At 40.1% G+C, this 21,650-nt stretch overlaps 1 protein-coding gene and 1 pseudogene across 4 annotated transcripts; one reads left to right on the top strand and one right to left on the bottom strand.

Moving 5' to 3' along the window:
* Positions 1–232: 232 nt before the first annotated feature.
* Positions 233–351, bottom strand: LOC120590668 (uncharacterized; annotated as a pseudogene).
* A 2,560-nt stretch (positions 352–2,911) lies between these two features.
* Positions 2,912–19,338, top strand: LOC120584312 (serpin B10). Of its 4 annotated transcripts, XM_039840022.1 has the most exons (9): positions 2,956–2,989; positions 3,426–3,473; positions 6,293–6,468; positions 8,194–8,259; positions 8,728–8,865; positions 9,855–9,972; positions 14,382–14,524; positions 16,355–16,510; positions 18,283–18,687. In XM_039840022.1, exons 3-9 carry the CDS (start codon positions 6,301–6,303, stop codon positions 18,685–18,687), a joined length of 1,194 nt encoding a protein of 397 aa, XP_039695956.1. In that variant the 5' UTR covers positions 2,956–2,989; positions 3,426–3,473; positions 6,293–6,300. The 4 variants fall into 4 exon arrangements, with proteins under 4 accessions (XP_039695955.1, XP_039695957.1, XP_039695956.1 ...); XM_039840021.1 differs by lacking the exon at positions 3,426–3,473 and having other exon boundaries at positions 2,912–2,991; XM_039840023.1 differs by lacking the exon at positions 3,426–3,473 and having other exon boundaries at positions 2,935–2,984; positions 6,292–6,468; positions 18,283–19,338.
* Positions 19,339–21,650: the final 2,312 nt, after the last annotated feature.

Below are 21,650 nucleotides of genomic sequence, written 5' to 3'. Positions count from 1 at the left end.
ATACGCAGTATTTAAAAAATACTAGTGATTATGTTTATTATCTCTGTAAGTAATAAAACTGTCTCTGGTTTTATTCACTTACTGTCAACTGGTCAAACACAGAATCCCAGAAAATTATTGTTAATTGTTTTTTTTTAAGTGAAGCAACCCTTGGTTGACCTCACAGATTGTAAGGACCTTGTCAGTTTACAATCCTTTATTTTATTTTATTTTATTTTATTTTATTTTTTTACACCTACAGCACCTGTTCTTCCTAGGTGGTCTCCCATCCAAGCACTAACCAGGCCTGATCTTGCTTAGCTTCCAAGATCAGACAGGATTGGGCTTGTTCAGGGTAGCATGGCTATAGACCTCAGCTAATTTTTTAAGGCTTGGATTGTAGTTTATTTTTTCTAAATCAGACATTCTTGAAAATTACGTGTCCTTGCTCCTTGCATTTTTCCACTTACTTCAGCAATTCACTCGGCAAGGCAATACGTAGTAGCTTTTTGAATTGTGAGTCTTAGGAAATTCGTATCTCACGCTCATTATTGAGATAGAGTGTGAGTGTAGAATTCAAGGTTTGAAGCACTTTAAAAGGATGATTTTATTATCTTCTGGCACCAGAGTTGCTGATGTGAAAGTCAAGATAATTCTTGCTCCTTGTAGTTTAATAATTTTTTTTTTGTTCTTGATAGTGTTCTTGATATTTCATTGCATTAAGAGCACTTTTTCAATTTGTTTTTTAAAATTTATGTTGCTCATCATCAGCAGAATTTTTCCGTCTAGAAACTTGGCTCTTGCTTCAGTTTGGGGAAATTCTCAGCCATTGCTATGGACTAAAAGTCTGTGTCTCCCCCATCCTCCCACCACATAGACCTTGAAACCCTATTCCCAGTGTGATGGTATTTGGAGGTGGGGCATTTGGGAGCTAATTAGGGTTAGATCAGGTCATGAGGATGGAGTTCGTGTAATGTAATTAGTGCCTTTACAAGGAGATGAAGGGATCAGAGAGTCCTCTCTCTAACATGTGCAAGCACAGAGAGGTGGCAGCCGTCTGTGAACCAGGAAGACGTTCCTCACCAAGAACCTGACTCTGACAGGTCCCTGATCTCAGACTTCCAGGCTCCAGAACTGTGAGAAGTACGTGTCTGTCGTTTAAGCCCCAGTCAGTGGTATTCTGCTACAGCAATCCAGATTGAATAAGACAGCCATTACACACTCAATCGTCTCTGCCTCACACTACCCACTTTCTTTTTCTGGACTCCTATTAGAATAATACTGATTCACCTAGAATTCTCTCTGTTTCAATTTCTTTCTTTCTTTTCTTTCTTTCTTTCTTTCTTTTTGCAGACCTAATACATTCATGTGGTATAAACATCAAATATCAAGAAAAAAAAAAACTTTCCCCCCATCTCTCTTCTCCATTTATTTAGTTTCTATCACTCAGTCTCCACTAGTAATATCTATACATAGTGCTAAAGATACAGAAGGCAGGCCATAAATAACAACAAGCAAACAAAATTATGCTAATAATATTATATTGTTAACTTAGGTCACTATTACCTCTTTCTCTTCCACACCCCAAACAGGCATCAAAATAAGGCACAGCTGTGATTGATCCTACTGTCTAGATCACAGTGCTATCCAAGATATAGGTAGTATATCCTTTTGAAAGGATTTTAATTAATAGGTAAGTGGGAAAGGAATCTTGAGAAAATTTTGGGGAAAATGAATTAAACAGTCTGTGAGAAGATTTTGGGAAAAATGAATAAAACAGTCTGTGACTTTAAAGAAATTTCTTTAAAGAATTTTCTCCACTGGTTCAGCATAATCTTCACTGTTGCATTTAATGCAAGACAAATAACTGGAGTGTCTTCATGCTGTGCGATGATGCAGCCTGAGTCACTCTCTGATGAGCTGCTGTCCGTGGAGATGAACAGTCCCTCTATCTAGAGCCACCATATGGTCCTTTGGGCATCCGTGGATAATAGTATCTGCTTAGCATATACCAGGCAGGCTGCACAGAATTTCCTGCCACAAGTCACCCTCGCTAGTGAAATCCAGAGGGACATTTTGCTCTAGGTTCCACACCAACATTCAAATAGTTAACTCTGAGCCAGTTTGCCAGAAAATATGTGAGTCCTAAGAAGAGAAAAATAAAACCGCGTGAAGCATGTTATAAATGAAGAGCCTCCCGCTTCCCCTTCGTCCCTTCTAGATCGTTCCTCCATTCCCACTCCTCTCGTCACTCTGTTTTCCACTCCTCCGTGCACACATGTGCTAGGATAGAAGATGAAACTGTAGTCTATTGTTTTTCCTTTCGAATAAATATGGAAGAGTCAGGGAAATTCTATAGGGAGAAACAAGAGAGACCCGGAAGACGATGAGCCAACATTTGACTCAGTAACTGGGTCTAAAACATCGACCCAAGCCCCTGGTCCCTGGAGTGGGGGAGTGGGCTGCATATTCATTTTAATTACACTTGGAGTTCTCCATAAACCTCCCCCAAATGTGAAGGGCAAATTTAACATTTAACAGTAAACGCTTTACCAATAACATTTTCCATTTCAATACCCATTATTATTCCACTACTTTGAAGCTTTCTATTTTTTTTGGTGTGTATTTTTTAATTTTTTTTTAAGAAAAGCACTCGAATTGCTACCGGTTGGCAGACTAAAGAAGAGATTAAGCAAGGAAACTGTGAGTTACAATATTTCAGAAGTCAGGTCTCTACATGTGGACAGATGAGGAAAACATGGCTAATTAAAGAATTCAGGCAAAACCTTAATTATCTTGTTGGCTTTTGTATTCGAGCTTCTGCCCAAGATAAACCTGAAAGGAAGACTGTATGGGCTTGTGGAAGTGAATCAAAGGGCAGGGCTAGGAAGAGGGAGGTGCCAGAAATCTTTTTTTAGTTTCTACAGTTAGAAGTTACTTAACTCAGCCACAATTTCTTATGCTAGGAGCGAATTGCTAATTCTGCTCGAGTGGAAGAAAACAAGGTATTGTAAGTACCTCTTTATTTTAAAATGTTTATCTATGTTTTCCTTCTTTGTCGAACTGTCCAGCTAAATATCGAATAGTCAACCCCCCCAAAAAAACCCCAGAAATAGTAGGTAAAACTTCACCCCCCAAGAATTCTGTGTAAGTCAGATATTTAACCGCGAGCTGGTTCAAAACGTGTACTAGAAAGAGGGCTAAATGGGAGAGAGCATTTGTTTCAAAAGAAGTTAGAGAAATCGTTTTACCAGGAATCGTGAAACTATGAATGGAGTTTTCCTCAGTCACATTTCTGGACTTGTTACCTCTGTGTCTGTCAGTGTCGTTGGCTCTCTATCCCCTTTCCCCACCCAGCATCCTGCCCTGGCTGCCCTCCCGGGAGCCATTAGCTTCCTTTCCTTTCATGGAATAATCTCAGCCCCTAACCTGCAACCTTACACTAGGTGCTCGTCTTCGGAAACTATCACTTCCTTCGGAAAATGATGTTAGGTGAATATAGAAGGGCTGAGGGGGAGATGTCATGTCCTGATAGGTACCACGCCATGAAGTAGGTGACGTCATCAGGATCATCAGGAAGTCGAGGGACTTTGGGCATCCTCTTGTGGAAAAGGAGATGAGAATCCTTCTCACGTCCTCCTCCTTCTCAGCATCATTTCTCGTTTCTCCCTCCCGTCCAACTTCTTTCATAACCCAATCTGTCCTTTTACCGTTAAAATCTTAAAGACAACGAGGTACAACGATAAAAGCAGTTGTATTCAGAATCCAGAGAATGTGATGGAACTGATAACTCTGCTACCAGCCAGCGGTACATGTTAGTCAGCATCTTCCACCTCTCTGGGCCTTAGTTTCTTAGCAGATAAAACGAGGCAATCAGATTAGAGGGATTCCAAGGTACTTTCCAGCTCTGACATGGCGGAGTGTGTGTGTCTGTCCCTGAGACATTTTGATGAATGACACAACCCTTTCCTTACTTTCATAGTCTTCTAGCTTCTCCCCTAAGCCTTTTACAGATCACGATTTTACATGTTTTACATATATTTGTGTAAACCGAGCTCCCAAAAACTGCAAAAGAGCAATACATCTTGAAAATGGCACCGTAGGCTTCTGATTTAGATGTTTATAGTCTTCTCTGAAAAGATCATTATTCAACCTTGTGTGGATAGGTTATTTCCTATAAAATCTCATGCCCAAATTCTGCACCCTTTGGAAAACACTTTCCAGCGTTGGGTTAAATTTTACTGATGGCTGGGTTAGTGCTTCTGTAAATTTCTCTGAAAAAAAAAAAAGAAAGGCAGATTTTTTTCCTTCTTATTTCTGGGCTAATATAACAGGGTTACAACTGATATACTACGGATGATATTAATGAGAGAATTTATGAAACTGAAGGTAACTGGATATTAACTTTTCACAAGAAATTGCCTCCTTCATTAGAGAGAATTATAGTTTTCGGGAATTTGTTACAAGTAACTAAATTCTGGAATAGCCATAAGTCATAGGTAGAAAGATAAAAATCTCAGAGCCTAAGATAGTACTTTCTCCTCTCCTCCCTTCGTGGTGAGTATGGCTTTGCCATGAAGCAAAGCATTTTCCGTATGAATGTAATTCACGAGTTCTCAAAAGATAAAATTTGACATATAGGCGGTAAACGAAGCATTATTTGTAAGGAAATAGGAAGGTTATTTCCAAGATGGCATCGGTTCTGTCAAGAAAAAATACTCATAGGCAAGTTTCGAACATTTTATAAGTTACTACAAAACTACACTTTTTTTTTTTTTCTTTAATCAAATAACGTCAGCCCAGGATGAACATCACCTTCTGGAAAAGAGCATGATTTAGAGTCTGGAAGCTGTTTTGTTAAGTGCAAGCCTGTGGCCAGGAGGGATGGCAACGGTGTCATCGTTAGTCGCAGTCGGGACGAAATCTAACCGTCGACACACACTTCTCCCTTGATTCAGCTGCCAAGAGGGAACTGGTCCTTCTCAGTCCTCATCCGAGTTTTCCCAGAGGCCCAGGGAATGTCATTGGAGAGACCCCGTTCTAGGCAACATGGGCACTACTAAAAGGTTCTAGGCCCAGGAATTTCATTTATTTTCAGTCATGTAACCAGTTTGAGAAATTATTTGGCCATAAAATGACATTAGATAAAACTTTTTTTTTAATGGAGACCAGTCTTAAAAGACTTAAATTTAAAATGTCAGGGTAATTAGAGGTGACATTTATATAATATCAAAATATAATATCAAAAACAAACAAACAAAACAAAACAAAAAAACCCCCCCAAACAAACAAGAAAACCTGAGTCCATAAAACCAATTTCAGGGGGTCTTGAGTGAGAATTAAGGCAAAAGAGTGTTGATTTCTCTGTAAGCATTTCCCAGTAAACTGCACATGATTTCAAGTTTAAATAAATAAAAAATCGTGGCTAGACCCCCAAACAATGAACTTTGCAAACAAGTAGTAGACAGATATTTATAAGTATCCACTTTGTGCAAAGTGCTGAGCTAGGTGCTGTTGGATATATAAAACAGCGTAAGAAACTTCTGTCCTGGGGGAACTTACCCCGAAGTTGGAAGGACACAAACATGTGAAAAACAGAACTATCAGTTTGATAAACGTTGAGCGAGTGGCAGAAACTACGTTAAGAGACTGCCGTGGCAGACACTCTCCTGTGCAAAAGGTCAGGAAAAGCTTTTAGAGGAAAAGAGAATCTTGGCAGAGTTCAATTTTAATGAAATAAAGGAGGATAAAGGCATTCTGGAAGTCAGGCATATCACATATAGAGGTAGAAAGCAATAAATAAGGTTAAAAAATATAAAAATATGTATAAAAGGTAAGTGAGAAAAATACGAAGTCAAAAACATGTGTAACTATGTCTCATTTATAGTGTCAAGTTGGTACTGAGAGGGAGGTGACCTGGCTCCACGGCCATTTATATCGTTGCATTCTCGACGATTTGCTGTCAACTGACCAGAATCCAATTGTTCTCTGACATGTATTAGCACTAAAATTTGAGGCAATTCTCTTAAACTCTCTGGACTTCAACGTAAAAGAATGATGTTACATTAGGATTTTCCTAAAGTCCATTCAGGTCTTATATTATATATAATATATTCTTATTGTACATATATATACACATATGGATGGACATATATATATATATATATATATATATAAATCAAATAAGGTAATATGTCATTTCACTGAAGGATGATTTAAAAAGTAATGTGTAAGCTAACAAATTCTTTTACAAAAGTGAAACAAATGAAAAAGATTATTAACATGTTGTCTATCTGTTCTTTTTTTCCTTAGGTTTTCCCAATGGATTCTCTAACAAAATCAATCAACCAATTTGCCCTGGAATTTAGCAAAAAGCTAGCTGAAACTGCTGAGGGTAAAAATATTTTCTTTTCTCCCTGGGGCATCTCAACCTGTTTGTCCATGATGTATCTGGGGACCAGAGGTACCACTGCTGCCCAAATAGCCCAGGTGAGTGGGGAAGCGCCATCATCTGCTGCCTTAAAATGGAATGCTTTCTATACCTTTTATCTTCATTTTACTCCTGAAATCCAAAGACCTCACATTTTACAACCATATTCAAAATAAGAGGTATACCTTAATTTTTTTCTAGACCATAAGAAGAAGTCCGGGAAAGGGAATCAAGCTGAAAACTGTTATAAGAAAAACGATTTAAGAACTGTGTTCTCCAGCCAAATCAAATGGAGAGATGATGAGGCTATCAAGTTAGGTCCAACACCCAAAACAATTTTATTTTGATTATTAAAATATTTCAAGAAGTAATGGTTCAAATATTAAATAGTAAGATTAGTCAGCTTCTTTCCAATCTCAGAAAAATTATCTTGAAGACAAACAGAAAAGTCAAATGAATTGTTTCTCATGCTTTATTTGGTTGTTTCTTTGTTCAGTCCCTGGTTGTCTAAATGAATCTAATGGGACCATTAGGGGCATTAAAATAGCAAAATGATATTATCGTATAAACCATTATTGATTTGCTGTAAGCATCTTCGAAGCATAGTGTGTGTGCGTGAGTGTGTGTAGCCATAGATAGCAAAGCGTGTTATAAAATAGTCACACATATATGTATATATATGTAGGTATAAACATGTAAATAAATGTATCTGTGTTTTAAATAAAAGTAAAAACAGAAGAGAGTAAACTCAAACCTAAATCATACGACAGTTGAAATGCCAAATGACAGTGTCTTCTGTGTCAAGTATGGAAATGGGCATAGCCAGTAATTTTCAGCGAGACAATATTCTGTCGGTTTGGGCCTAGGGTATCACCCTTAGTCTTGTAGTTCACAAGATATTGTGTGGATTAAAACAACAACAACGAAATCTTGGTTCGCAACTGGTTAATAATTAATTAATTACTAAAGACTTAACCGTTAATGTGATAAACTAAATCTTAGACGGATTCCAATTCTGGTCCATTTCACGTAAATAAATATGTTGCTGGGTGTTGCTTGCCCTTGTTTTATTTAATATTTATTTAAACATTAACACCTTCCATTTGCAATCGAGACTGAGGAGTTGCCTATGCACCCCTTTTTTTCTATGGAAGATGGTCCCTGTTTTGTCACTGTGAGTCAGCACAAAGCTTTGGCGAAAGACTTTATTCCTCTTTGCGAGCTGGGCCCAGGATGTGGGAGACGAAATTATCGCCTTGTTTTTTTTTTAACTGTTGTACAACTCAGGAGAAAAAAACAATGCCCACATCTGTCAAGTGGCAGACAATGAGAACGGAATCACTAACCCTGATAAAAAACAATGAGAACCCCTGTATTTTCCAGTTACTTGGGGCAATGGTGGCTTTTGCTTAAATTGCTAAATGATGATCTCAATTGAACACCTCGCCTTCTTTTTGAAGAAATCGCAGAAAAAAATGAAGCATGGAAAACAGGAGAATTTTACCTCTAAGGATACCCCAATGTCATCCTAAACGTCCTATAAAAAGTATTAAAACAAAGCACAACTTAAATTAGACTTCTAAACATTTATTTAAAAGCTGCTTTTGACTTACTGCATTAGTTCAGCTAATACATCATTTAAATCAAATTAGAGCCCCCATTGGTTCATTAATTATAAGTTCTGTAGCATTGGCATGACTGACTTGTAGTTATTGATGTGTATTCCATATGATCACCTCTCTGCAAAGTGCGTTCACGTATTGCTTTTTTTTATAAAATTACAGGTGCTTCAATTTAACAGAGACCAAGACATCAAATCTTATCCCGAAAGCGAAAAGAAAAGGAAAACGGTATATTTTATATTTTAATATCTATTTAATAGTTAAAGAGAACCCCCGTTTAGCACACGTATGTTAATGGCTAATTTAAGCAAACTTTAACAGGTAAATTTTCTTAGCAACATGTATTAAAGTTATAGAAACGTTTTTCAAAATACGAGATGTCTACACTGTTTGGAGAGGTCGTATTCTGTCGTATTTTCCTTATCTCCCTCCTCCTTTTCTTCTCTCTCAGAACTATTCCACTTTCAAACTTGTCCCTGCTTTTGCAAACTAAATGAGAAGAAAACAATGCCCTCAGTAACTTCTAATTTTTTTCGCACCGATAACGTTACAGAAAAACAATTTCTTATCCACCTTAGAACTGATTTCAGCTTTTGTTCACAATACACCAAATCGTTTCCTTTGTTATAGGTTGTTCGTATATGTACGTAGCTCTTGTTCGACATTTTTATTTGACTAATCCCTTTTCTTTTGAAGGACTCCAACTTGGGGAAGGTTGAAGAAATACGCTCCGATTTCCAGACACTTATCTCAGAAATCAACAAACCCAGTAACGCCTATGTACTTAAAACAGCCAATGGGATATATGGGGAGAAAACATATCCATTTCTCAAAGTAAGTGCAAACCTGTTACTTAAAGTGAATGAGATAGAAAGAGTTATGTGAGACGAATCAATAAACTCTTTGTACCTTTTTGTAGGGACCATAGGGACAATCTTAATGTGGTCAGCATTTCTGGTAGACAATCATTGAGACAAACCATAAGCGTCTAGTTGTAAAGACAACCCATAATTGAGTCTCAAACTAAATCTAGTGATCAGATCTTTATCCAAAATAATAATGTAAAAGTGCAGTTTATATAGTCCCCGCAGCAACATTTATTTCATGGAAAATGGATCAAAAGACGTAGAGCAGCGAAGCAGGGTGACTCTGAAGGGGCAGAGGGTGGCTCTGGTCGTGAGTGTGGCTGGGGGCTGGGGGCTCAAGAGCGAAGCTGACCTCGGGATCCGACAAGTCATTTCACATCACGACGTTAGAGACTTTGGAAAGACTCTTGGCCTGGAATAACATCAGCTTCTCCCCTTTTCCGATGGCGGGAACCCCCGTCGTACAGACCATGACGTCACCTCAGTTCAGACTCACGGGCTCCCCAGAGTGGTCCATCCTGAGCCAGGACAAGCACGTGCTTCTCTCACGTTTGTCCGTCACATCCTTTGGCCCATCTCAGAAAGCAGCAGGAGGACTCCGAGGCCCAGTGGGCAAAGGGCAAAAAAATCAGATCGGGTAAAGGGGCAGCAACAGAAACAATAAAGCTCTCTCTTGATTTCAAGCAGCGCTACCAGGGCTGCGGGGGACAGGCCTCCCTTCTCATGCTTATCAGCACCCAGCGAAGTTTAAAGAGGCGGGTATTTAGTTTTGACCAACACAAGGAATGGGGAAAGATCTGAGAAGGGAGCGATGTGTGTGTGTGTGTGTGCGCACGCGCGCGTGCGCGCGCATGTGCACCATTGTACCTCTACCTAGTTATTCTGATAATCTAAATAGACTTGATTTCTCAGTTTTGGACAAACTCTGCTAAAGGAGATTTTACTTGACTCTTTCAGAAATATTTAGAAGACATGAACACCTACTTTGGTGTAGAGCCGCAGTCTGTTAACTTTCTGGAAGCTTCTGACCAGATCAGAAAGGAGATCAACGCTTGGGTCGAAAGCCAGACTGAGGGTAAGCCTTCACCAAGGTGCTTTCTCCAAGCGCGGTTTTATTATTCTGAATTTGTGTTATGTGTAAGTATATGTGTTTCTTAAAAAGAACTGTGGACACATTCTACATATTCCGACCACTTCTTCTATTCGTGCTCATACTTTTTAGATTCACAACTTTTTCAGTCAGTCTAATCGAATACATGTAAGTCGAGACACCCACTTTACCAAGTAGACGAGAAAATTGTAACTCATTAATTTCAGAGAGGAGTCCAGGGGGAAAGCAGAAAAATGCAAAAAGGAAATCTGAAATACTATTGCGTTTGTGGTTTTAAAGAAAAATAGCTACTGATTAACAGCAAAAATGTAATATAAATGTTCTATATGATCTTAGGCAACTTTCAAAATAAGTTCTTATGTTAGAGTATGGGCTAAACTGCTATAACAAAGAGATCCAAAATATAGTGGCTTTATGATAAGATAGAAGTTTATCTTTCTGTCACGCAGTAGTCAACAGGTAGATAAGCATTCTCTTTACAAGGCCGTCCTGAGACCCAGGCTGGTGGGTCCTCCCTGCCATCCTCAAGACGTGGCTTTCATACCTAAGTCGAAAATGATTCTTGCAACGGTCAGTTTTATAGTCAGCATGAGAAGGGGAAAGAAGACCCCTTTGCTTCTAAGGGGATGTCCTGAAAGTCGCACACATCATTTCCACATATCCCAAACTTAGTTGCACGGCACCCTTGATGCTAGGATGAGCAACACGTCCTGGTTTGCCTGAGACTTTCCTGGCGTTACCGCCCAAAAGTCTCTCACCCCTGGGCAAACTGGGAGAGTCGGTTACCCAAACTTGCTGTAAAATGTAGTTTTAGCTGGATGGCCACATGATCACCTGAAATTTGAGAGTTCTATTTTTAAAAAGAAATAGTAGGATTACCATAGAGCTTTAGAGACATGAAATTATCTGAGCTCAGACAGTTGAAAGCTTCAGAAATAGGATATAAAGCCCGTATGTTTTTGAGTTCGTCTTGCCTTTCCAATCTCTTCTTCCTCTGCTTTCAGTCTTTGTCATCATTTATCTGCATTAATACAATTATCTGCCTCTGTGTTCTCAAAGCCAAACTCCATCCTACCTCCAGAATGGTCCACCAAAAATATAAATTAAACCAGCTAGACCACGTCCCTCCTGTATTTAAAACCCACCATGATGCCCTGTGACCTACAGGAAGAATTCAAGTTTCCTAAAGTGACACATAAGGCTCGGCGTGATCGTGCAGCCCTGCCCGTGCCTCCATTTCAACTCTTGTCACTTCCTGACTCAAAATTTATACTTCAGGATTTCTAAGTGGCACGGAGTCCCCAGAACACCCTGCGTTCCTTCATGACCCCGTGTCTTTGCTCATGCCAATTCCTGTATCTCAAACTCTTTTCCCTGCCCTGCCCGATGACTGCTCAGGATACAATGTCCTCGAGGGAGCCTCTGGTCCCCCGGCACGTAAAAGCCACCCTCTTTGCTCCCACGTCACTCTGTGGGAACCTTCCCCTTGGCGCTTTCCACAGCATTATTAAAATTAACTTCGTTTCATCCGCCTCCCCTGCTAGACGCAAGGACCCCACGTGCGACAGCTCCGCTTGTCGAGTGTCAGCTTCGGATCCCATAACGGGCCCACTCAGGGTGGTGGTTCAGAGCACTGACGCCCACTGGAATGAACGGAGGAAGCTGGCAGCCCTCGGTTCTCGGTTCCTTGTTCCCTGAGCTAGTGACTCAAAGCCATGGGGAAGCAAGAGCAACCATTCTGCTTAACTTGTTCCTGACTCGCATTCACTCGCAGTCCGTTTTTTTTAGAATTAGAGATCAGGTGGCCATTTCCTGAGTACCTGCCCTGTTTTGGGTTATACAAGGACCAACTGTGATTCTAGAGGGATGTGCGAATTAAATGCAGCGGAAGTAGGAGTAAGAACAGGGCTGGAACTAAATCTTTGCCCTCAAATTCTTAGTCCAGTGTCTATTACATTGTCTGGAAGACAGACGGGAGCCTTACAGGTAGGAAGGCTGGGAGTAGCATCTGCCATTTTTACGCCCGGCAAAGCTGAGAGGAGAGCCATTTGTCTGATGCTGCATAAGCCTGGTCTTTGCCATGCTTCCCCAGTGTAGACCGACACATTGAAGGGGCATGACAAGAGCCAGCTGTCTAGATTACAGAGCTATCCAGGAAGTTGTCCTCTGATGACAAATGTGCCATAAATCTGCACTACCAAATTTTACATCGTCACATGTATCCACATGTGACTATCGATGATTTGAAAAGGGGCTAATAAGACCGAGGAACTGAATTTTTAACTTTAGCTCATTTTGATTAATTTCAATTTAAGTAGCCTCATATGTCCAGCACAGAAGAAGCTCTGTTTTAAGAGAACTGGACAAATATTTTAAGTTATGGAGGAAAGAGTAAACTTCAGATAATGGTCAGTGTATGGTCAAAACACAGGAGTGGCACACTTTGACCAGTCCCCTGTCGTCATACCATTCGTCAAATGAGGGGGGTCCCCAAAACACACTCACCCTGGGCATGGCCAGAACCTTTTATGAAGCCCCTGCCTCCCACATCTCATGACTTCATTCCTCCAGCCGGCCCTGCCGACTCTATATTTTAGAAGTGAGGGAGAAAGCTGTAATCTTTTCGTATTTCCTTTTGTTATTGGACACAAATATCTGTTATTTGGGGGCTATTCAACATCGTATGAAATGAGGATTAATTGGCTATTCAGGAACTTTGACTTTGTCAAGGCAGAGTTCCCTTCGTCCTTAAGGAAAATGCTAGAAACTCTTTGGCGGGACTAGGTTCTGTCTGAGCTTCTTGAAGGAAGCTCCTTTCCTGAAGTTCTCAAACAGCCCTTCTTCTAGGTAGCCACAGGGACTGCAGGCACGGCCTTCAGAGTCGTATTCTCAATGACAATATCAGTTATATGTTGCTATTATTTTTTTTCTGATTTGTCTTTATAGTCTATAAAATCCTTGAAAGTGGGGGATTGGAGAAGGTTATTGTCTACATGTTTGTAATCTCAAAATCTATCACATGCTTGGGACATTGGGTACTCTAATGACACACTAACATGTGCCCAGAAGGACTTACCCTGACTCTCTGCAGAGAAAAATGTCCTTCCCATTACATAAACCCACCAAGGACGCTGTGCAATGAGACAGCCAGCCAGAAGGTGGCACTTCAGCTCTCAAGAGGATAGTAAAACATTTAGAGTCAAATTTTGCTGTGTGTTGCTTTGAAGTTGAATTTAAGTACATTTTGCACATTCTTTGTAAATTGTAATTTAAATGTCCTAACAAGGCTGTGGATTCGAGATTAGATTCCTTGAAAACACGTGAACCCAGAAGACAGTGCAATAAATCTCAAATCAACTGGATTTCAACCGACTTGAGATCCACCTGTGCAAACCTCAGTCCCTGATATAGGTTCATGCTTTGCATCTACAACTTGATCAAATGAGAGAGTAATTAATTAAAAATGACAGAGCTTTAAAACAATAAAATTTCTGTGCAAGAAAAAGATTTAAAAAATCATACAGAAGGCCTCCCCAAGCTGAATCATCACATACATTTTAGATTAGGTTTAACATACTGCCAGTAATTTACTAAGACAGAGAAACAAATGCAAAAATGTTTCAGGAAAGTTTTCACATCAGCATTTAAAACCAAATTTAAATTAATTTCTAAAACCAAGAAGTTTGTTTCATTGGGAGCGGGGGAGGGTATTGTTTCGCTTTGAGTACACGTGCCCAAGCCACACCCCGGATCTGCTGGAATCTCTAGAAGTGCTGCCTTTAGAACTTTTAAGCAAAGCTGCAAAGGTGCTCGCAAGGTGCTCCCTGTGAACCTGCAGCGGCAGAAGGATGTGCTGGGAAAGCTCACAGGAGCAGGTTTACTGAGCGTTCACCTCGCTTTAGGTGTTAGCACTTAAGGTACCATTTTTGGAGGATGCAATTCCATCCACAGCAATAGTATTCTCGCAAAGATGCATCACCTAAATATTATCTAGAGGAAACATCAGACAAATCTGAACTGAGAATTGGGGGACACTCTACAAAACGTTTTCAGAAGTGTCAGGTCATAAAAGGCAAAAAATAAAAGAGGAACTGTCCCGGATTAAAGAGGACTAAGAGGAAATGACAACTAAATGCAGCTCAACTCGAGATCTTGGATTGATTTCTGGTCTAGAGAAAGTACTATTGGAACAACTGGTGAAATCTGAGTAAGATCTGTAAATAGAGTTCTATCGATGCTAACTTCCTGGTTTGGTTCATCGGTGGATATAAGAAGTTATCATTTAACGATATATCATAATCAAAATTTCTATAAATGTGGCATATCATCGGGATGTAACTAGATCATTGAAACCTGTCCTTTTGCTCACGTAGGTAAAATCTTGAATCTCCTCCCTGATGATGCTGTGGATTCTGCAACCAGAATGGTTCTGGTGAACGCGCTTTACTTTAAAGGAACCTGGGAACAACAATTCCTAGTCCAAGACACTACGGAAAAGCCTTTCAGAATAAACAAGGTAGGAACCTTTTCCTAATCAGTATAGTTTTTACATGGCATTGTAAAGAGGATTCTATTTTAAATTCACTCTTTCTGGATATGTTGTCTCTCTAAACTATGACTGGACAAGCTGCACTAAAGGCCCCGCTCTTTCTTGCTTAGAAGTTCTCCTTTCATTGTTTTTCTCTGAAAGTAGACTATTTACATGTTTTATCACTCAGTCCTTGCTACGGCTAAGGTAGAGTGGGTAGGGTAGTTATTATATTGATTTCTCAGATGAGAAACACAGTGCGCTAAGCGGGTGGAGGGACGCCTAAGCTAGAAGTCTACCTGAACCATAACCCCAAACTCTCCAACGACTAATTCTGTTCTTTAAAAAAAAAATTTTTTTTAATTCAGAACGATTTGGGTTGACATTCATAAAATCAAATAAGTTTCAAGGGCAGAGTTCAACAGTTTGTCATATATATGTTGCATCGTGTTCACCACCCAACGTTAGATTTCCTCCTGTCACCACGTATTTGACCCCTTTTATCCCATCTACCTCCCCCGTTCCCCTTTCCCTCAGTTCTGTTCTCATTCTCCTAAACCTATACCACGTTCTCAAAAAAAAAAAAAACAGCTTATTGTCTCCTTGTTAGGAGACAATACAGTTGTTTTTGTGATAAGAACCAATGACAGCAAACACAGGAGGCTCATGCAAGGCGACAGACATTATCTCAGAGTCCAAGGGCTGGAAAGCGCTGGGCCTTGGGATTTGCGCGGAAACGTGGATCGGAATGTTGTCCGGATTCCTTCTGTCTTTTTAACTCCATTTCTCCCATCGTTCTTCTCTCAGGCCGAAGTCTGGCTTCCTCTGCTTCCCAGTCCACAATGGCGAGATATCGCCACCCCACAGCTCCTCCATCCTACAGTCTGATAGATCTCATTCCAGGTTCCTCGGAAAGGAATTGATTGGCCAACGTTTGTTAAACAAGTTGCTAGTCCTGGGGTGGGTCATCTCACACAAACAGTGCTGGGAGGACCTGTGGATGCAGGCAGTAGGCATCCTCAGACAAGCGGTGGGATGCAGATGGGGAAGCGGCTGAGCATATAATCCAATAGGCTAACTAGAAAGGAGCTGGATGGTCACCTGGCTTAGTATTAGTCACCAGGAAGTTTCAGTTGCAAGTAGTAGTAGAGCATTCCAAACTAGCTCCGGTAAAATGGGAATTATGATTAGCATTAGCTTGTGTAACTAAGAGAACTGAGATGACTGGGAGGGCGTTTCTAGAGTCTCAAAGCATAATCTCGGTTCTCTCTCTCTCTCTTCCTTTGGAAAGGTGTCTGTTTACCTCTTTTGCCTCTTTTTCAAATTGGGTTGTTTGTTTTACAATCACTGAGTTTTTAAGAGCTCTTTATCAATTTTATTAGATTTGTGTTTTGCAATTTTTTTTCTCCTAATCTATTACTTGTCTCTTCTTTCTCATAGTCAATTTCAGTTTTTTACGATACTAAAATGCTTTCTCAAATGTTTGCATGTGAAACACACCTTATTCAGTTTCTGAATCATTGACATATGCATAGTTTGCATAAGATTATGTACTCTCTTGAGTGTTTGGTACAAGCCAGCTGACTATGATTTATAGAAGTTGCCACAATTCTGTTAGAGAAAGAAACTCCCATGTCACTTGTTAACGACGTTATCCAGTAGCACACGTTTCCAGAAATCTAGGTCTCAATAACTTTATTTAGCATTTAGCAGAGAATCATCATGTTTGCCAGTGTCCCAGACTCGTGGGGACCAATTATGATAATTAAAGACTTGACAGAACCTCCCCTCAATGACTTTGCTACTTCTTTTCCATAGAATACAAGCAAACCAGTACAAATGATGTCGATGAAAAAAAAGCTTCATGTTTTTCACATAGAAAGGCCACAAGTCATCGGCCTTCAACTCTACTATGAAAGCCGTGACCTCAGCCTGCTCATACTGCTGCCAGAGGAGATTGATGGGCTGGATCAGGTAAAACCATCATCTGTCTGATGGGAAGATGATCCCAGGTTTACCCCGTGTAACAGGGCCTCCTCGATCTTTAATTCCTGTGGAGGAGGCAACCAATATACCTTGAGCCCTAGGGACTTCACCTTTGCAATACCATTTCGGCTTTACAAAACTATTACTATTCCTCAGGTAGGTTAAGTCATCTATAGACACCTGTAGCATGGGAGAGCCATACAAATAGCGATATTTAGCAGTCACAAAGCAACGTAGGTCGTTCATAGCAACCTTTCATTTAGTCTAGGTCTTTGTTCTCCCTCCTGTGGGACCTACCTTATGTGAGATTAATTTTTTAATTACTTGCATTAATTTAGCCATAGATATACATTTTAAAACATTTAACGGACTACCAAAATTTTAAAAAACATTTTTATCAAGTAAAAAGTCTACAGGAGAAATAGTCTGTATCAGTAGTGTCTTTAAGAATTATTTAAGTTGTTTATCAGCCAAAGTTCTATAAAACCTGACATAACTTTGGTCAGATGACGTTTCTGAGTAATTGACGTGTCTAAATTGAACCTTGGTTTCTCACGTAATAGGTGGCCTGTCTTTCTTTGCACACAGTGTCTAATTTTTCATGTGTGCCAGACTTTTTTTAATTATAATTTTCCATGGCCCTACTAGTGTGTAGAAAAGATTTCCAAATTATATCATAAAATTTGTGTAACTATACAGGTTGTTTACAATAAGACCAAGTGTGGACTTTAAACCATTGGAGTCACACCCTTACAAGATAAGCCTTTCTTTTTAGGAGTTCAGGTTCCTGAGAAGAAGATATTATCACGTTATTAATGTACATCATTTGCAAATATGTCATTGACATAGATACTTGGGTATAGAAAATTCTCAAAGTAACAAAAGCATGTGCTTGGAAACAAACATGTTATTAAAAAACTCAAATGCTGTATTGTTCTCATATATACATATGCCTATGTATATATATATATATATATACACGTATTTATTAACAAATTTAAAAAATAAAGAGGAGAAAAAGCACCCTCAAAATCACTATAAAAAAAGTTATTACTCTTAAGATTTGGGGATTTTCTTTTTTTTTTCCTTTCTTTCCCTTCCTCTCTCCCTCTCTCTCTTCTTTTTCTTTCTTTCTTCTCTCTTTCCTTCCTTCCTTCTTTCCTTCCTTCCTTCCTTCCTTCCTTCCTTCCTTCCTTCCTTCCTTCCTTCCTTCCTTCCTTCCTTCCTTCCTTCCTTCCTTCCTTCCTTCCTTCCTTTCTCTCTCTCTCTTCTTTCCTTTATTTTTTGCATAGTTTACGGTTACTAAATTCATATTGTTTGATTATACAGTATAAACATTTTATCTCAGATATTGTTTTTAAAGAACAGTCTCTCATGTTAATAAAACTAATGCCCTGACATACAACTTGTCCTATAGCATATGCTTTCATATAGATTACATGTAAATTGTATTTATTTTGATGTACTTATGAGTGTATAGTTGATGCCTTGCATAGTATCATAAAAGTATTTCCATTTTGAATCAAGGTCTAATTATTTGATATCCTGGCAACTATTAATCTGCAGAACAAAGATTCTGTAGGTGAACAGTGTGAAGGATCGCATTATATAGAGAATTTCCAAATGCGCGTGTGTTGTTACCCTGAGTAACGTGAGTGATCGTAATTCGTTTGTGTAATAGCCAGAGGACTCACTCAACCAATATTTCTTACTCTACTTTGGAATTACTGACCCTTTCTTTCTTCGTTCCACACCTGCAGCTGGAAAAGGCTGTCACCTATGAGAAGCTGCGTGAGTGGACCAGTGCGGACATGATGGAGTTGTACGATGTGCAGCTGCATCTTCCCAAGTTCAAGCTGGAGGAGACTTATGATCTCAAGTCAGCCCTGAGCCGCATGGGGATGACTGATGCCTTTAACCAGAGCAAAGCTGATTTCTCAGGAATGTCTATGGAAAGAAACCTATTTCTGTCCAATGTTTTCCACAAGTCCTTTGTAGAAATAAATGAACAAGGTACAGAGGCCGCAGCCGGCACCGGGAGTGAGGTGGGTTTTCGAATTAGACTCCCCACCATTGAAGTGAATGCAGACCACCCTTTCCTCTTCTTCATCAGGCATAATAAAACCAACACCATTCTCTTTTACGGGAGATTCTGCTCCCCCTAAACCTGCCTCTTTCATCAGACGAGACCGTCTTATTATGGTGTGAACAATGCATCATAAGATGGAAAAACAATTACAATTAAAAACAAGTTTGCTTTTAATTATACAAACGAGTCTGGATATTTTTCACATTTGAATATTAGCAAATAAATCTCGAAATAACGCATTCTAGTGACACTGTCACATCTATATAGCTAGAGAGAATGGCAAATTTTATTTTTACCTCAACGTTTTGTCTTAATGTGACTTTTATTTACATTTCAGAAATACTATGTTATTCAGCTGCATGCTTTACTATTCTTGAGCTGTCTGGTCACTGTATCGTCATTGTTCCTTATATTTCACATGTGTCATTTAGTGAAGAAAAATCTTTATAAAGGCCATGTATTGATAAACAAGACTTTTCTTAAGAATGTCATTTTGATAGTTCACAAGTTGCCACGGTAACATTAACTCTCCACTTCCGCTATCTATTTAAAAATACTTACGTTGATATTAACAGAAAAACTAGGAAAATCCACATGAAATATGGAGTTTAGTTAGTAGCAATGTACCGATGCTAGCTTCTTAGTTTTAGCAAATGTATCATGGTAATGTTAGATGTTAGCATTTGGGGAAACTATTAGTAGCATGCAGAAGTCCCTGTATTATTATTTTTGCAACTTTTTTTTTTTTGTGAATCTAAAAGTATTCCAAAATAAAGGTTTTATTAAAAATAATTATGTGTAAAACTTTAGTCATAGTAACATCTTTGCCTTAAAAAATATTATGAAGTAAAACAGATTTCTAATTTATTGACATATGTATTGTTAGTTATAAGATATCCTTAGTGATGCTGGTTCTCCATAAAATTGTCTGTTTTTCTAATTTATTTTTGAAATCTTCATACAAAACTGCTGTTGATAGTCTCACCTATTTCTCTAATTTGAGAGATCGATTGTATCACTCTAGGTTGCTTTTTTGACATTCGTTTAATAAAATAAATGAGTGGATCTGACCTAAACAGTGTATAAATTAGTATAAGAAAATGTGTTTTCTGTATCAAATCTTGGTTCAGTATTATAGGATAAAAAAATGATTCTGTGCTTTAGCTTTAAAGATAGAATTATAATACAAATGACATTATATCATGTCTTTATGAAACATTTTGCCTCTGTCCCTAACATCTCACTTTAAGTAGCAATGAAAGAAATCCCTCGTGTTTGTATTCCTACCGGGCACTTTGCATCCGCCAGTTCCAGCGAGGCCACACCCTTCCGCAACAGCAGCTTCCATGAACAAGCTTTGACCCTTTGGCAAATTTCTTTGCCACTGGCAGACTGCACGTTCCGGTCTCAGCCGAACCTTCAAAGAAGTCTGAATTTTACTTAGCCTTGGGGCATTAGGTTGCTTTGTATGAAAAGGTGCAATTTATCTATGAATGAGAAATCAACTACTGTTTGAAAGACTAGGATCATTTTGAGAACATCTATTTATTCTCCTATCATTAGATGATTTTATTACTAAAAAAGATATTAAAACTCATATGTGGGCACTTAAACTTGGAAACATAATTTTTGAAACTTCATAAAAATTTTTCAAAAAGAAAATATTTGAACTGTCAAAAATATTAAAAATACATTTAAAAAATTGGCTTGCAGAAACAACCAGTTTTCAAGAGGAAAACGGATTTTTACTAGCGAGATTTCAACTAAAAATCTTTGCATAATTAGTATGTGGATTGAATAATAAAGTGTCAAGGTTAGTACGTACAACCAAATGCCTTTATCTCTTTTAAATCAATCTATTTCCTGAGAAGCCTTTCCTCATAATAGCCATTACTGCCAGTTTAGAAATAAACTGAACTTGAAACCAGGTCTGCAAATTAACTATTTCAAAGTCTTAAACTAAGATAAAAACAAACAGATATTCGATTACATTGTTCGTATTAAATTTTAAAAGTATTTTTTGCAAGCACAGAATGTATTTCTCAAAATATTTTTAATATTTTTAATTTTTATTTGTTTTATAGTGTTCATCACATTTTAGTATTTAGCATATTAGCACACATAAATTCACACAGATACTGGAGATGCGAGCTCAAAAAATGTTTTGACGGGTGTCCTACCAAACCAGTCTGGAGACAAATAGCTTTAGGAACCTTTGTAACCTCTGTTTTTTTTTTTTTTTTTTTTTGCTTCTGGGTCATTTTCAACGTCAAGTCTCAATTTTGAAACTGCTCTTGCATACATGCACTAGATACGAATTCCGTGTGGACTAAGTCAGGGGAAAACGAACCCATCCCTCGCTGGGTGGAGCCTTGCACAACCACGCCCGGAGGACCCGCCAGCCGCCCCGCCACGCCGGGCGCGCTCAGGCGGGGGCAGGACGGTGCGTGCGAGGAGGCTCGGGCTCCTCCCGGGTCCGGCCCCGGGATGCGGAGTCAGATGCGCAGGCGGGGCTGAGTCATCCTCCTCCGGAGGCTTCGCGGGGATCGACGCGGACGTGGAGCGCCCCGCGCGTGGACCAGCAGCCGGCGCCGCCGCGGCAGGACTCGCCCAGGTACCGGGGCTGCGAGGCGCCCGCGTGGCCGGGTTCCCAGGGTGGACGCCCCCTGCCTGGACCCGCGGTGGGAGGGAGGGAGGGAAGGGACGGGGCGAGGGAGGGAGGCGGCAGGCAGGAGCGCACCAGGGGGCGGTGGCGGGAGGCGGCCCCGCGGGGCGGCCGCGGGGCTGGGGACGCGGTGGTCCCCACGCCGCGATGTCTGGGGGCTCCGGGGCGTCTCCGCCCAGCCAGGGCCGCGAGACCCGAGCGCGGGAGCGCGGCGACCCGCCCTGGGTCCCGGGGCGGCCCGGGTGGCCCGGGCGGGAGTGACCCCGCGGCCTGCTGACGCCGCTGCGCTGCGATTTGCCAGCAGCGAGGGGGCGGGCGGCGCGTCACCCGAGCCGGGCGGCGTCGCGGGAGCCGGATGGGCGGGGGCGCGGGGA

This window comes from Pteropus medius, unplaced genomic scaffold (genome assembly GCF_902729225.1).
Source record: "Pteropus medius unplaced genomic scaffold, Ma_sr-lr_union100, whole genome shotgun sequence".
NCBI lineage: Eukaryota > Metazoa > Chordata > Mammalia > Chiroptera > Pteropodidae > Pteropus > Pteropus medius.
The sequence above is the reverse complement of the archived record's forward strand: the minus strand, read 5'-3'. Positions and strand labels throughout refer to the sequence as shown.